Source organism: Sciurus vulgaris (genome assembly GCF_902686455.1).
Source record: "Sciurus vulgaris genome assembly, chromosome: 2".
NCBI lineage: Eukaryota > Metazoa > Chordata > Mammalia > Rodentia > Sciuridae > Sciurus > Sciurus vulgaris.
In genome coordinates this window covers 153,646,685-153,661,112 of record NC_136462.1, presented here as the reverse complement: position 1 = coordinate 153,661,112, position 14,428 = coordinate 153,646,685, and the positions used below count along the sequence as shown (strand labels likewise).

General features: G+C 42.6%; 1 protein-coding gene across 1 annotated transcript in view; it reads right to left on the bottom strand.

Moving 5' to 3' along the window:
* Positions 1 to 14,428, bottom strand: part of LOC306650833 (ninein-like protein) — a 136,084-nt gene that overhangs the window by 49,241 nt on the left and 72,415 nt on the right. The window contains 3 exon segments of the mRNA XM_079123159.1: positions 597 to 787; positions 8,647 to 8,713; positions 10,469 to 10,641. Of these exon segments, the coding sequence (XP_078979285.1) occupies positions 597 to 787; positions 8,647 to 8,713; positions 10,469 to 10,641 (431 nt within the window).

Here is a 14,428-nt window from a genome sequence, read left to right as displayed (position 1 = left end):
CTTGTCTTTTGAAACTTATACAGCCTCACTGGGTTCCAGCCTATTGTGTGTGGAACTTTCTAATTCCACAGATACTCAGTATCTTAGGGGGAACAGGAACTTGCTGAACCCTAAGGAGATGTACAAAGGAAGCATGGCCAGGCCCAGTAGTTCACAGGCCAGCAAGGGCACAGGGCTAAAAAAAACTTTAACAAGGTGGGACCTGCCCATCCAGCATGACTGCCCTTCATCCAGCACCCATTCAGGATGGGGGCCACCAGCTGCTGTGAAGACAGGCAGGCTCATAAATAATACACTGGGTTGAGAAGTAGAAGGGGGTCATGCCGAGAAGGGAAAGGGTATTCATTCCAGACAGAGGGAGAACTCTGAGCAAAGGCATTACAAGTACCCAGCATGTTTGAGAGCAAAATAAATTTGTGAGGCAGGCTCTTAAAGGTATCTAGGGTTTAGCTTTGGGCAGAAGCATTGGGAGCCAGCAAAGGATTTTAGATCAGAAAGTGTTAGAACTGCCCCAGTGTCTGAAGGGTAAAGGAATTTTTCAACACTGAACCGTGACCACTGCAAAGTTGCTAGGGTGGCCCACCTAGGTCTCTCACCTCTTTCTCAAGTCCATGGAGTCCAATGCTCTGGCAGACCACAGCCAATTCCTGCTCATTCAGATGGCCACTGCTGCCAACCCCCAACTCTTCCCAGATGCCCAGTACCTGCCTCTCAGGTGTGTCCAAGGAGGGACTGGAGGGCTTTTGGGAGCTCCCAAAGACCTCAGAACTCCAGGTTTGCAGCTGGCCTGAAGCAAAGCAAAGGGGATTCACAGTTAAATCCTGATAAATACACAGTGAAATATTCAGAGCCTTAAAAATAAGATGGGGGGAGCGGTGGCAGCGCCGCGGAGCAGGACCAGGCCTCTGTTCAACGTGGACATGAAGTCATAGGCGGGGCCCCGAATGCGACCGTCTGCGACTGCGGATTTGGCCATACCCAAAGAGGCCGCAGGGAGAAGAACGCACCATGCAACAGCAAACTCAGGTGGCCCCAATGCTCCCTTGCAACATTCGAAGCGTCCCTGGCTCAGTCAAGTGGAAGAGGAGCCTTGCTGGCTGAAAACCCTCAGCCAGGCATCCTGCCCCGCCTCAGTTGCAGCTGAGTCACGTTCTGGCACCGATGGAGCCGCTTTCCTGTCATGCCTCCCCATGGATGCAGTCCTACATGTACTGATATTGATCACAAATATCTAAAAAATGGGATCAGATGTTGAGATTGACCCAATCTTCTGGAAGTCAATCTGATGAAGTCGCAGTCACCAACAGGTGTTTGTCTCAGAAATCATAAACATAGGTGGATCTCAATGGAGATGTTTCTATACCAAATTCTACATGGATTAACTTATTGCCACAGAAGAATGGTGTTGCATCAAGACTTGAAACCACAGAACCTTCTCATTAATAAAAACGGGAAGACTGATCTTGGACCGACATGTTGAAGATTTGGACCTACATTTTCTTCTATAAGATGCAGGGTTTCTGATCTGATTCTGAGGTCCTTGATCCATTTTAAGTTGAGTTTTGTGCAGGGTGAGAGATAGAGGTTTAGGTTCATTCTGCTGCATATGGATTTCCAGTTTTCCCAGCACCACTGGTTGAAGAGGCTATTTTTTCTCCATTGCATATTTTTGGCACCTTTGTCTAGTATGAGAAAATTGTATTTATTTGGGTTTGTGTCCATGTCCTCTATTCTGTACCATTGATCTACCGTCTATTTGGTGCCAATACCATGCTATTTTTGTTACTATTGCTTTGTAGTATAGTTGAAGGTCTGGTATTGCGATATCCCCACATTCACTGATCCTGCTATGGATTGCTTTAGCTATTCTGGGTTTCTTATTCTTCCACATGAATTTCATGTTTTCGTGCTCTATCTCTGTGAGGTATGTCAATTGGGATTTTAATTGGAATTGCATTGAATCTGTATAGCACTTTTGGTAGTATGGCCATAGACTTCCTTAACATGACTCGCATAGCATAAGAAATAAAAGCAAAGAATCAATAACTGGGATAGATTCAAACTAACAAGCTTTCTCTCAGTGAAGGAACTATCAGCAACTGTGAAGAGAGAGCCTACAGAGTGGGAGAAAATCTTTTCCACTCATACTTCAGACAGAGCACTGATTTCCAGAATATATAAAGAACTCAAAAATCTCTACACCAAGAATACAAATAATCCAATCAACAAATGGGCTAAGGAAATGAACAGACATTTCACAGAAGATTATCTACAAGCAATCAACAGATATATAAAAAAATGTTTAACTTCTCTAGTAATACGAGAAATGCAAATCAAAACTACCATAAGATTTCATCTCACCCCAATTAGAATGGCGATTATCAAGAATACAAGCAACAATAGGTATTGGAGAGGATGTGGGGAAAAAGGTACACTCATACATTGCTGGTGGGGTTGCAAATTAGTGCAGTCACTCTGGAAAGCAGTGTGGAGATTCCTTAGAAAACTTGGAATGGACCCACCATTTGACCCAGCTATCCCACCCCTTGGCCTCTACCCAAAGGACTTAAAATCAGCATACTACAGAGCTGTAGCCACATCAATGTTCATAGCTGCTCAATTCACAATAACCAACCTAGATGTCCTTCAATTGATGAATGAATAAAGAAACTGTGGTATATATATATGCAATGGAATATTACTCAGCCATAAAGAAGAAGAAAATTATGGCATTTGCAATGGATGAAATTGGAGAATATCATGCTAAGTGAGATAAGCCAATCTCAAAAAACCAAAGGAAGAATGATCTCACTGATAAGTAGATGAGGACACATATGGGGAGGGAAGGGGCAAGAATGGAGGAAGGAGGACTGTACAGAGGGAAAAGAGGGGTGGGAGGGTTGGGGGAGGGAAAAATAACAGAATGAATCGAACAACATTACCCTATGTAATGTATGAGTTACACAAATGGTATGTCTTTACTCCATGTACAAATAGAGAACAACATGTATCCATTTTGTTTACATAAAAATAAATTGAAAAAATAAATAAAATTAAAAAGGGAAACTAAAAGTTAGCAGATTTTGGTATGGATGAATTAAATACTTATCAATACTTCCAGGTGATTAATTATAAAGAACAACCATTGTCACATTGTGTTAATCACTTTTTATGTGAATTTGGAAATTTTCTTTGAGCCCACTGAACAATATTCAACAGAATTTTGTGGGTGGTTTACATTGGTTGTTAGCAAAAAATACTTAAAGTCATGGTTTCCCAGTGTGGCTCATGGACCTCAGGTTTCTTATCTCCTTTTGGGGGTGTCCAGAGGTAAAAATATATTATCAAAAGTGCACCAAATGTTATTTGCTTTTTTCCCTTTTTTAATATTTGCATTGTTGATATGGAAGCAATAAGAATAAAACTGCTGTTTCCTGGTATATATTCAGGTAGAGCCACCAAGGTGTATCATGGTATTCTTCAGCATTGAGAAAAAAGCATCAGTTACACTTAAAATATTTTGCCAAGCAGTAAAATGCATTAATTTTATTAAATTTCTTTCCTTGAGTAAATGACTAGTATTTTTGTGTTGTGCATATATGATGAAATGTGAATTATATAAAAAACACATGGACTGCACACAGAAATACTATAGTTATCTCAAGGAAAAGTTTTTGGATGATTATTTGGCTACAAGCTAAACTAGCCCCTTTTTTAAAAATTTTCATTAAACATCATTTTTACTAGAAAAAATGACCAACAGACAAACTGTGGTTATTCAGACAGATATTTGGCAGATTTTTCTTGAAAATTAATGAAGTAAGCCTGTCAGTTCAAAGAAATCTACTGCAGGTATTTTTTTTCCCAATACTAAAATTCAGGTTTTCAAATACAAATTAGATTTTGAAAATATGAATCTGCTATTTTAAGTTTAATGTCTTCCCACTACTTAGAAACTTTTCTGATGAGATCAGTGGGGATATTAACAGATTTTTTTTTATATTGAAGAAATTTTATAAAAATTTTAATCTATAACTCAAGAACAAATGTTTTTCCAGTTATCACCACGTCATATTATAGAATTATGCTGGTAAAAGATTTATTTAAAGTGCAAGATAACCAGTGAATTTTAACACAAGTATGAATAGTTTATTGATATAGTTTCAGTTGCCATATAATCTTGAAGAAAGAACTTAATCTAATTCTAATATATCAAAGAACACTATCCATAATTAGAAAATACTATTAAAAAGTTCCTTCTCTTTTCCAACTTCTTATCTGTGAGATTTGGTTTTCTTCATATAGCTATATATATTATGATATATTGTGATATGGAGTAAAGCAACATATCACAATAGATAGAAAACAAAAGCAAATATAGAATACAGCTGTCTTCTATCAAAATAGACTCCAAAGATATTTACTGAAATGTTAAAAAGACCATTCTTAACTGATTTTTTTGGGAAAAAATTTTCTTAAAAATGTTACTTGTGCTAACCTGAGAGATTTGTTTAATGCATAACTAAATGTTTTAATTTTTCTCATATTTTATGGCATACATCTGCAGTTATCTATATAAGTAAAAATATTTGGGGTCCTTAATAATTTTAAGAACTTAAAATACGTCCCAAGACCCAAGAATGTAAAAAACTACCTCTGAAAGGGGGTCCCTTTATATGCTTGCCACCATGAATGCATTTATTATGTGCTTAGTAATTTAATTGTTAGTTTTTTTATTTATATCATTTTAGGCAATCTGATTTTAAGTCACTTGAAAGTGTAAAAATATTAGATGTTCTTTTTGTTTTGAGTAAATTGTTTCTACTAGAAGAAGAAAGAACTTTGTAGGGTAACTTTGAAATTTTTGTTACTTTCATAATACTTTGATAGAACTTAGTTTTTAAAAACCCATGCAGTTTTTCAAAATTACAGTTCTAATTTTTCACAAATTATTACAATAGTTTCACTTTTGGAAAATTTTACTAAATTTTATAAGTATGAATTTTTCAAGTTACAGTAATGGATTAAAAATTTACTTTTTAAATGGTGAAAAAAAAAATAAGATGGGGGGCTGGGCAGATAGCTCAGTTGGTAGAGTGCTTGCCTTGCAAGCACAAGGCCCTGGGTTCAATCTCCAGTACTGAAAAAAAAAAAAAAAAAAAAAAAAACAATAAGGAGGGGGTAGGGAGGAAGAAGGAAATTCTGCCATCTGTGACATCATGGATGGATCTAGAGGACATCATGTTAAGTAAAATAAGCCACGCACAGAAGGACAAATCTGCATGATCCCACTTATATGTGGAATCTAAATATACATGGAACTTTTGGTAACGGAGAGTAGAATGGAGGTTATCAGGGGCTGGGTTGGGCCAGAGGAAAAAAGGAGACGATGGCTAAAGAATACAAAGCTTTAGTTATAAGATGATTAAGTACTGGAAACCTAATGTATAATATAGTGACCACAGTTAATAATCACATATTGACCACTGAAATGTGCTAAGAGAGATCTGATGTGCTCTCTGGAAATACATGCAAGAGTAACTATGAGAGACCCTTCCTTTGAAGTACCTGTCCCTCAGGCTCAGCAATGAGAAGACTCTGCCATACTGGTTTCATCTCTCCTCCATTTTCTTATTACTAAAAGTATTGGAAACCCCCTATTTCATACGATTTCACCTCCACATATTTAGAATAAATTTCTAGAAAATGTGTACATTTCCTTACATTCATCACAATGCCACTATTATGCCTAAAAAATCAACAGTAATTTCCTGTCTCATAAATATCTCTGTACAGTTGATTCAAATGCATCAGTATCCAAACTCCTTGGCTGCTGACACTTGCTTTTATTTCTTTCAATTATGAGCCTTAGGAGATGAGAGCTATTGCCCCTTAGGAGATTGAGAGCTATTGTTCCATCATGGGATTATTTGTTGGCATCTCTGTAGTATCATTTAACTTATTTCTCTATCCCCAACATTTCTCATGAACCTGAAATTAGCATCAAAGGCTAGTTTGGAATCAGACTCAGCTTTTTGTTGTTTTATTTTTTTGCACAAATCCTTTGGGGTAGTGCCATGTAAGTCATGCACCTTACTCAGGAGGTACAGGTGTCTTCAACAGTGGGTGTGGGTGATAGCTGTCCAGTATAAGTAACCTTTCCTCTTCATCTGATTGGCTTCCTGATGTGTTTAAAACTTAGCCAGAGGAAACAACTTATGAAGAACAGACACTGGGGCATCCATGAGGATGTATCTATTAACTATGTGTCAAGACAGATGTGCCCCTCTACACCTCATCTACATTGCCCAGCCCAATGCAGGAAGAAGGATCACTTCTACTGAAAGCAGACTTGAAGCAATGAAAGTTCTGTTTCAGAGGTCTGGATCTTTCAGGGAGATGAGTTTTGTTGACATTAATTACTTTCATAACCCAACTAGAAATATGAAGGTCACTGTCCCCCAAGGAATGTTAGGCCTGTGCGCTCATGAATGATACCGTGGGGGAAATGATACTGTTGAGGAAAACACAGGAAAGGGCCTACAGCCCAGTCTGATGGAAATTGCAGGGGACTCTGCCCAAGGGTGAGGCCTTTTTTTGGCGCAGGACACTGACAGCTACAGATTCTACCCAGAGCTCACAGATGGAATAAAGCACAGCCAGTGGTCCTAGCTTCCTGAGATGGCCTTGCACCTCTGCCAGCTCCATGCACATGCCCTACAGGCACCTGCCAGTTAATTAATCAACTGGGGGAGCTGGAGGTCTCCCACAGTCTGAAGAGAGCTCCATTTATGGTCAGCCAGCTCCAGACTCTTTCCCCCTATCACTGTGACCCTGCACCCCAAAGCATTAGTTCCTCCCATCACTGTCCTCTTCAAAGACAGTGACAATTTCCTGCTTTCCCTCATGCAGCACAGATGTCTGGTTTTAAGGACCTCAGTCTGTTCCTTAAATGTCTATCAACACCTCCAGTTTTTCTGTTTATTGAAGCACATAACATCCTTCATTCTAGTTCCCTCACTCTTTGGAAATGCCTGCCCTCTTCCTTTCAAACTTCCCCAATAGCAGTTTAAAAGCATGGTTTCAAAATTTTTTGACACTCCTGCCATCAGAACGTGAAATATGCAGCCCCCTCTCCTCCAATCAAACAAGGAGTCTTGTGACAGTTCCAACCAAGATGGCGGAAGGGATGCTTATATGGCTTTTGAACAGTATGCTAGGAGGCAATCCCAGTTTTCTTATGGGATCACGTGCGCTAGAGGCCCTGAGACACCATGCTGTGAGGAAGTCCAGCCACTCTGAGGCAATTTTTCACCCAAGGCCCTAAACCCAGACATGTGAGTGACCCTTCACACAATTTCAGACTCAGTCTCTGTGTGTCTCAGCTGAGGCCCTGGACATATCAGGGAGCCCATTCTATCTTGTCACATTCTCCAAACTTCCCTGGGCACTCCAGTCAGTTCATTTCTCAGAGAAGCTGTACAACAGTGTTACAAGAAGTTTGAGTTCTACAACCCAAATGCCTGGCATAAACCTCACTTTTGTTCTCAAGTTCACTCAGACTGTCACCTCTGGGCCTTGCTTGGGCTGTGCGACAGGAGAGGTGCCTAAAGCCTTACTCCACTGGGGCAGCTCCTCAGGGTTGACATTATGGCTGCATGCTTATCCCACACTTACATCATCATTTTCTCACTTCTGCAGCATCACATAGGTCAATGGTTAATTCCACACTGTTATCTATGTTTTGCAATGTTTGCCATCGTCACTGGTCTTGACTCCCCAGTTAGCACTCTAGAATTCTTATATCATCAAATGTATTATAAGTAAATACAAGAAAAAGTGAAAAAGACGTCCCTGTCCTAAGAGCTTCCATTCCCCTCCGAGGACAGTAACTATGAAGGCTTTTTTGCCTGGACTTCCAAAAGGCTTCAGTACCCACAGGAGCATGTAACACATGTACCACCCCAGAAAGGTGAGGACAGATTTCATGTCCCACTCACACCCAGCTTCCATTCCCAGCCCTGGGTCTTGAAGACAGTATCACAGCAACAAAAAGAGCACAGCTCTCTGTTTTCTAGCTCTGCAGTATTGTGACGCTAACAGGCTATGATTTGCTCATGTATTGCTGGCCTCTGTTGCTACATAGGGCTCTCAAGGAACAGGACCATGTCTTACACTCTACTGGGGGCAAAGATAGGACCTTGGCAGGTGCCAACACAGCCCCTTCAAATCAAGGAGCAGCTCTGTCCAGGTTTAGCATACTAGGAAGGATGAGCAGGGCCAGTCTTGGGCATGACCAGGCCAAGCATGGCCCTCCAGCCTGATGCATCAGACCCACACCTGTCAGTTGGGATCATATCAGAAACGCATGGACCATGACGCATGGTAGAGTCACATTTTTCCTTTGGCCAGTGGCTTCTGCCTCTGGATTTGACCTCAGGGGAAGCTGAGGACCAAGTGACCCCCTCATGGCTGTGATACCAATATTCTGACCGCTCTTGGAGAAGAGGACAACCAGGAATACCAGAGCATGCATTTCTCAAGCAGTTATTCTTGTGGCTGTGCTCTATCCAAAGATCCAGCTCTTTGAGTTTTCAAAGCCCTGGTCAAAGGCCCAGAACATCAAAGAGGAGGCCATGGCATTACCTCGTGCTTCAAATAATTCATTTTGAGTCTCTTTTGCACTCTCGGCTTCTTCATCTGACTTGAGACTCTGGAAAAATGTAAAGAGAAAGATGTGAGTTCACCAGTGGATAACACAGTGGATGGAGCACCAGGAACAAATAGAATAGGATGTTTTGAGTGGGAGACAGACAATGGAGGCTGCATGTCAAGCCAGCAGTCCTAGGTTGAGGACTTGCAGGGTGTGGTCCCCAGTGAGCAACATGTAGCATGGCTCTGGATCAATGCCCTCTCAGAAATGAGGGGCTTGGACATGAAGACAGGTACATTCCTCATTCTGCATGCTGAGGGCTCCTCAACACAACCAATCATCAGCAGGTCACACTGAAAACACAATGAAGCTCTCGCATTGTAACAGAAGAGAAATATTCTCCCTACAACAGCACAGGTGATACTGCTGGCTTGACAGAGCTAGTCAACATTCCAGTCATGGGACACAATCTCTAAAAGAGCTTGTGACATCATCACCTTCTATACCGTCCTTTTTCATCCACATCAGTTCATCAAACAGCCCTTACATCCCTCAAGGTCTCTGGGGACAGCACAATGCACAGCAAGCACCTGACACTTCAGTGGCCTTTACAAGCTTGCACCTGAGACAGCAGAGCAGGCAGGGCCTTTGAGAAACACATGATGTAAGTAAAAAGCTCATGTTTCAATGACCGAGTCAGATCAGAGTTCAAGTCTGCTTCTGAATAAGTGCTGTGCATCACCCTAACAGATTTCAAGTGAACACCTGAAATGACCAGTCCCCTTCAAATCTGTCATTAACTCTCAAGGGTCAGAATCTGACTGGTGATAAAACGGTCAACCTCATTTTTCTAATATATTCAATTCAACCAACAATTCCAAAGGTAGGTTTCTCTGCATTCATGTTTGGGGGTCAATAATGACTTAAGAAGCAGAATGGCACCAACAAAGATGAAGCACACTAAACCCAGGAGTAGATTCACTCAACCCTCTGTGCCTGAGGCACAAATTTAAAAAAAAGAATAAAAGTAATATCCTGAATTTGTTAGTGTTATCCAGGTATAGCAGGCCCCTAAAAGAAGAGATGTAATATTTAAGTATATGTGTTTTTTTTTTCTTTGCCTCAACAAATGTTCACAATATAAACTAATCAGTCTGGGTCCCAGAACTCTTACTAAAGATAAGTTCCCAACATAGCTCCATCTATCACAAGTTGGCACCACAGAGAGCAAGAACCAAGAACCTTCTGGAATCCTTAAAAAATGGGTCTAATGAATCCATGATTAACTCAAAAGCTGTGGACCCACCCCCAAGGGGAGCTGGTTTCCTTGACCAATTCCAGATACGTGGGTCAAAAGGCTCAGAGTGGGTTGAAGGTAAGAATAAACTTCCAAGACCCAAGAGGGATCTTGATATATTCTAAGTGTGAGGCAGGTTTTGTGCATTCATATTCCAAATTTTGAGGCTACCTCAAAGGAATTTTTCCATTTCTAACCCTTTGCACATTTTCATAAAAATCACCATCTTGCAGTGATAGGGAAGGTGGTGATGGCAACAGGGGAGGGAACAAAGTACCTAAGCATAAACTCTCAACTGCCCAAGTGTGAAAAAGAATGTTCTGTGGCCAGGATTACCCCCCAAAATAATCACACCCAAGACAATTAGAAGGAAATGTTACTCTCAATGTGAACCTTAGCTGCAGGAATATGGCTGCCCTCTGTACATCCTCTGGCAGTCATGTGCTAAGGAGAGTGATGAAGTGAAACACTGGTTTCCCAACTGGGTGACCTGGGGTGGGAAGGGAGGACTGACCCACCTCCACACTTTCCAAAGATGCAGAACGTCGTAGCTGGCTCTTCAGACTGGCCTTGGCTTGCTGCTCTGGTATGTATTTAGTTTCAGTGGCAGAGTCCCACAGCTCAGGCTGGCTCCAACGGCCATACCACTTAGAGCCATTCACATATTTTGGTGGGACAGTACAAGAGGCAGCTGAAAAGAAAATGGGAGATATGAGGGGTGGGCCTATGAAGTGGGTTCTGGGCTCACTCATGTGACAGGACACCCTCCAAAAAATTATAAATTTGACTCAAGAGTGTGAATCAAGATGTGCTGTTATGCACAGGAAAACATCTGGAAAAATGCATGAATGGTTAACAGTGGCTCTCGTAATGCCAGGGGACGGGAGACTGAGAAAGCCAGAGCAGGGAGAAAAAACTCTCCACTAAACTCCATATACTATTTATATTTTTTAAGCATATTTTGCTTTTGTCTAGTTTTTTAAGCAAAGGGAAAAATAGATCTCCCAATCATTCAAGAACAATGCTCTGGAGATGTGATGACTACTTCTCATAGCTATTCATCCAATGGGGCTGTAAAGGCATGGGTTGATGTGGGCCAAGACAAAGCCAGGAGATTCTCTGCAACCCTGCAGCAGGTCTGAATGTCTGGAGCAGAGGCAGTCATGAATTTGGTTTCAGGATCTGTGAGAATCCCTTAAATCCTACACTTCCTTCTTCCAACTTCTATTACATCTACACAATCCTAAAAAAAAGTGTATGTGAGTAGGGCAGGAAAGAGTTGGGAGGGCAGCAGGAGAAGTCTGGGTACAGAAGGAGGAAACAACCAGAATGGGGTTATCCAGAGAAAAAGTGATGAACCCAATGAGGCAAGGCCTGACCAGGAAACTGAGGAACACTTCAAGGCAGACCTGTCTTGGGCCAACCAGAAGAACAGGGACAGAGGCAGAAATTGAGAATCGGGGACAAGGTTTAGTGAGGAAGATGCTGAATCCCACTTAGGACATGCTGAAGTGATAGTGTCACAGCTAGAACCACATGGTGACACTTCAAGTTATTATAGGCACAATTAATAGCCACTCTGAGGCAATAGGCAGCAACAAGCCTGGCCTGGCAAACTCCCCAGACAGAGCTCATGGGACATGTTGAAGATCAGGAAAAACTTCCAAGGCAGCAGAGAAAATGAGAATGTGAGAGAAAATTCACGGAAGTTCACAGGCTGAATACCATCATGGAGAAGGGATCTTGATAGTGTCCAAAGGTGAATGAGCAACCAATTAAGGCTATTGCTTCTGATTCTGGCTTCTGCTGCATACAAGCTGCAACTGGCGATGGGAGACAGGGATCGTCCTCTTCCCTCTCTGCTGATATGCACCCTGAGGTGGTATCGAAAGTGGAAATCCCTGACACAACCAAGGAAGAGAAAACTCCGGTGCTCGCAACCCTCCTGGACTACTAGGCCTGCCACAGAGGACACCCTGACCCACAGCCAGTGGTCATATCTTGAGCCTCAAGTACCCACCTGCACACCTGGGGATGGTGCAACCCACCTTTATCTGTTCCTGCCTTAGTGGCCCCTGTGTCTATGCTCAGGCCCACCCTGCCCTCATTCTGCTTAATGAGCCACCCAGGAAGAAATGCTCTCCAACATTCTCATCAGAGAAGCCCATGGAGAAACTGCTCTCCATCAGCAAGAAAAGATACTTAAGAGAGTCCATGAGGCTTGTCAGCAGAGAAACAAGAATGGGAGAGTGGGCAATGGCAACAATGCCAGGAACAGCTAGCTCTCCAGTCCCCAAAGAATCACAGGGTCTCTCCCACTCTGGGGTGAGGGGCACCATAAGTTACCTGGGACTAGCATCTTTCCAGTGTGTTCTGGGCCAGTCCTCTGTCCTACTCCACCCTCAGGGCACCTGAGGCACATGGCCCCACACACCCGGCAGCAGCCCAGAGTGAAGAGCACACCCTCAGCCAAAATGCTGCATGCTATGTGTGTATTTATTATAGGAAATACAGAGCAAGAGAAAGTATAACAAAGTCCAAAAGAGTACTGTATTTATTTATATGTTCAATATTGGCCTTTAATAAAAGGAGAAAGATGACGGGGAAGCAGGGGTACTCTTCAAAATGCAAGACATATAGTCACATCATGAAACTCACCACTAGATTATCCAAAGCACATTTTTCTGATCACAGCAGGGGTGACAGGAAGGAGCAGCCAAGAGACTGGAAATCAGGAAGAGGATGGCATCTTGACTGGAGCAGAAGAGGCAAGCAGGCCTGAGAACAGAGCCCTGAAGCAGCAGGAAACAGAGGGGCGAGAAGGGGCATGAAAGCACTGGGGATGTGGATGCACATGGGGGATGGGCAGGTTGGTGAACATGATGAGAAGGACTGGCTCGGGGGTTACTGAACCAAACAACCTTGGAGATCACAGGCAGGATTGCCCCTGACTCTCCATACGTACCTATGAGATCACAAGTCCACAGCACCAGTTCACAGTCTTTTAACTAGTGGATGAGTGTAAAGATAGATAGGGAAGGAATTCCACCCACTGACAGCAGGAGCAGTGTTTCAGGTAGGGCATAGGACCATTCTGTTAAGGAAAGCTTTGAAATTCTAATCCAAAAGAAAACTTGGTGAGAAAAAGCACAGGTCCTCAATGAGCTTGTTTCTTTGGAAGAACTAGGAACATATCCCACAGAAGGAGAGTTTTAAGCTAATGAGCACCACAAGGCAGAGAGGACTTCCTGTGTTGTTTGGTACAGATGAGGGAACACAAAGCACAGGGCTATGCCTCACTTTTCTGAAGGCACTTTGATATCTCTGATTGTGTTCCAAACTCCTTTGAGTCAGGAAAGCCCAGTGGCCCTCTTCTCATCTTAGAAAGGTGTGAGACAAGGCAATGACAGCGTCACGTAAATAGTATGGGTGGGTCTCCCTGCAACCTCAGGGCTCTGTGCACTGTGCCCAAGGTCTCTACATCCAGCAAGGAGTTAAGAAGGGAGTCAACCAACAGCACCCAATGGAATAAGCAGGGTTCCAGGAAAGGCATGCACAAAGGCCTAGGGTTTAAAGCTGGAAAACTGGCTTTAAACCACTTACTAACTGTCAGCACTACTCACTAACTGTCTGGAAAACTAGACTCCTCAGCACCATTTATTAACTGTATTAACTGTGAGATCAAGGACAAATTCCTTTCCACCTAGGGCCTCAGTTTTCTCACCTGCATAGTGGGTATGACAATATCACAGGATTCCTATGAGGGTGAAACAGAATCTACATAACATATATAAAGCTCAGAATATATATGGCATAAGCTTTCTGTCCCCTGCCAGTTTCACTTCTGCCCAATACTGTTATCTCATAGCCAGGCACCTGTCTGAACAGTGTGCCCTGTTGCACAGGGGAACTGCCAGTCACTATTGCATACACCCTCCCTACACTGGTCCAATAGACATCCAATGGGGCAGTGGTTACCAGTGAATACTGTGCATCAGCTTCCAGTTTGCAGATCACATGCCCCTGAGCACTTTATGGATTTATAATCTCAATGGATTCCTGGAAGGAGGTGGAAACTATAGGCAGGTGGAGTGCAGTTAGAGTGTGTCACTGGAGTTGTTTCCTTGGGAACTCTATCTTGTCCACTGACCCTTTTTCTCTCTCTTTCTCTCTGCTTCTTGGCTTCCATGAGCTGAGCAGCTCTCCTCTGCCACAAGCCCTTGCTGCCTTAATGTTCTGTCTCATCTCTGAGGCTCAAAGCAATGCAGCCAGCTGACAGACTGAAACCTCTGAAACCATGAGTCAAAATAAATCTTTCCTTTTCTAAGTTTTTCTTGTGAGGTATTTTGATCAGAGTGATGAAAAACTAACAATCTGTGATAGGAGTAGATGCCAGAGTGCACTGGGCAGGTGGACAGCCGGCCTGTCTGCCACCCTGAGACTCCAGGAAAGCTACACTTCCATCAGTACTGCACTCC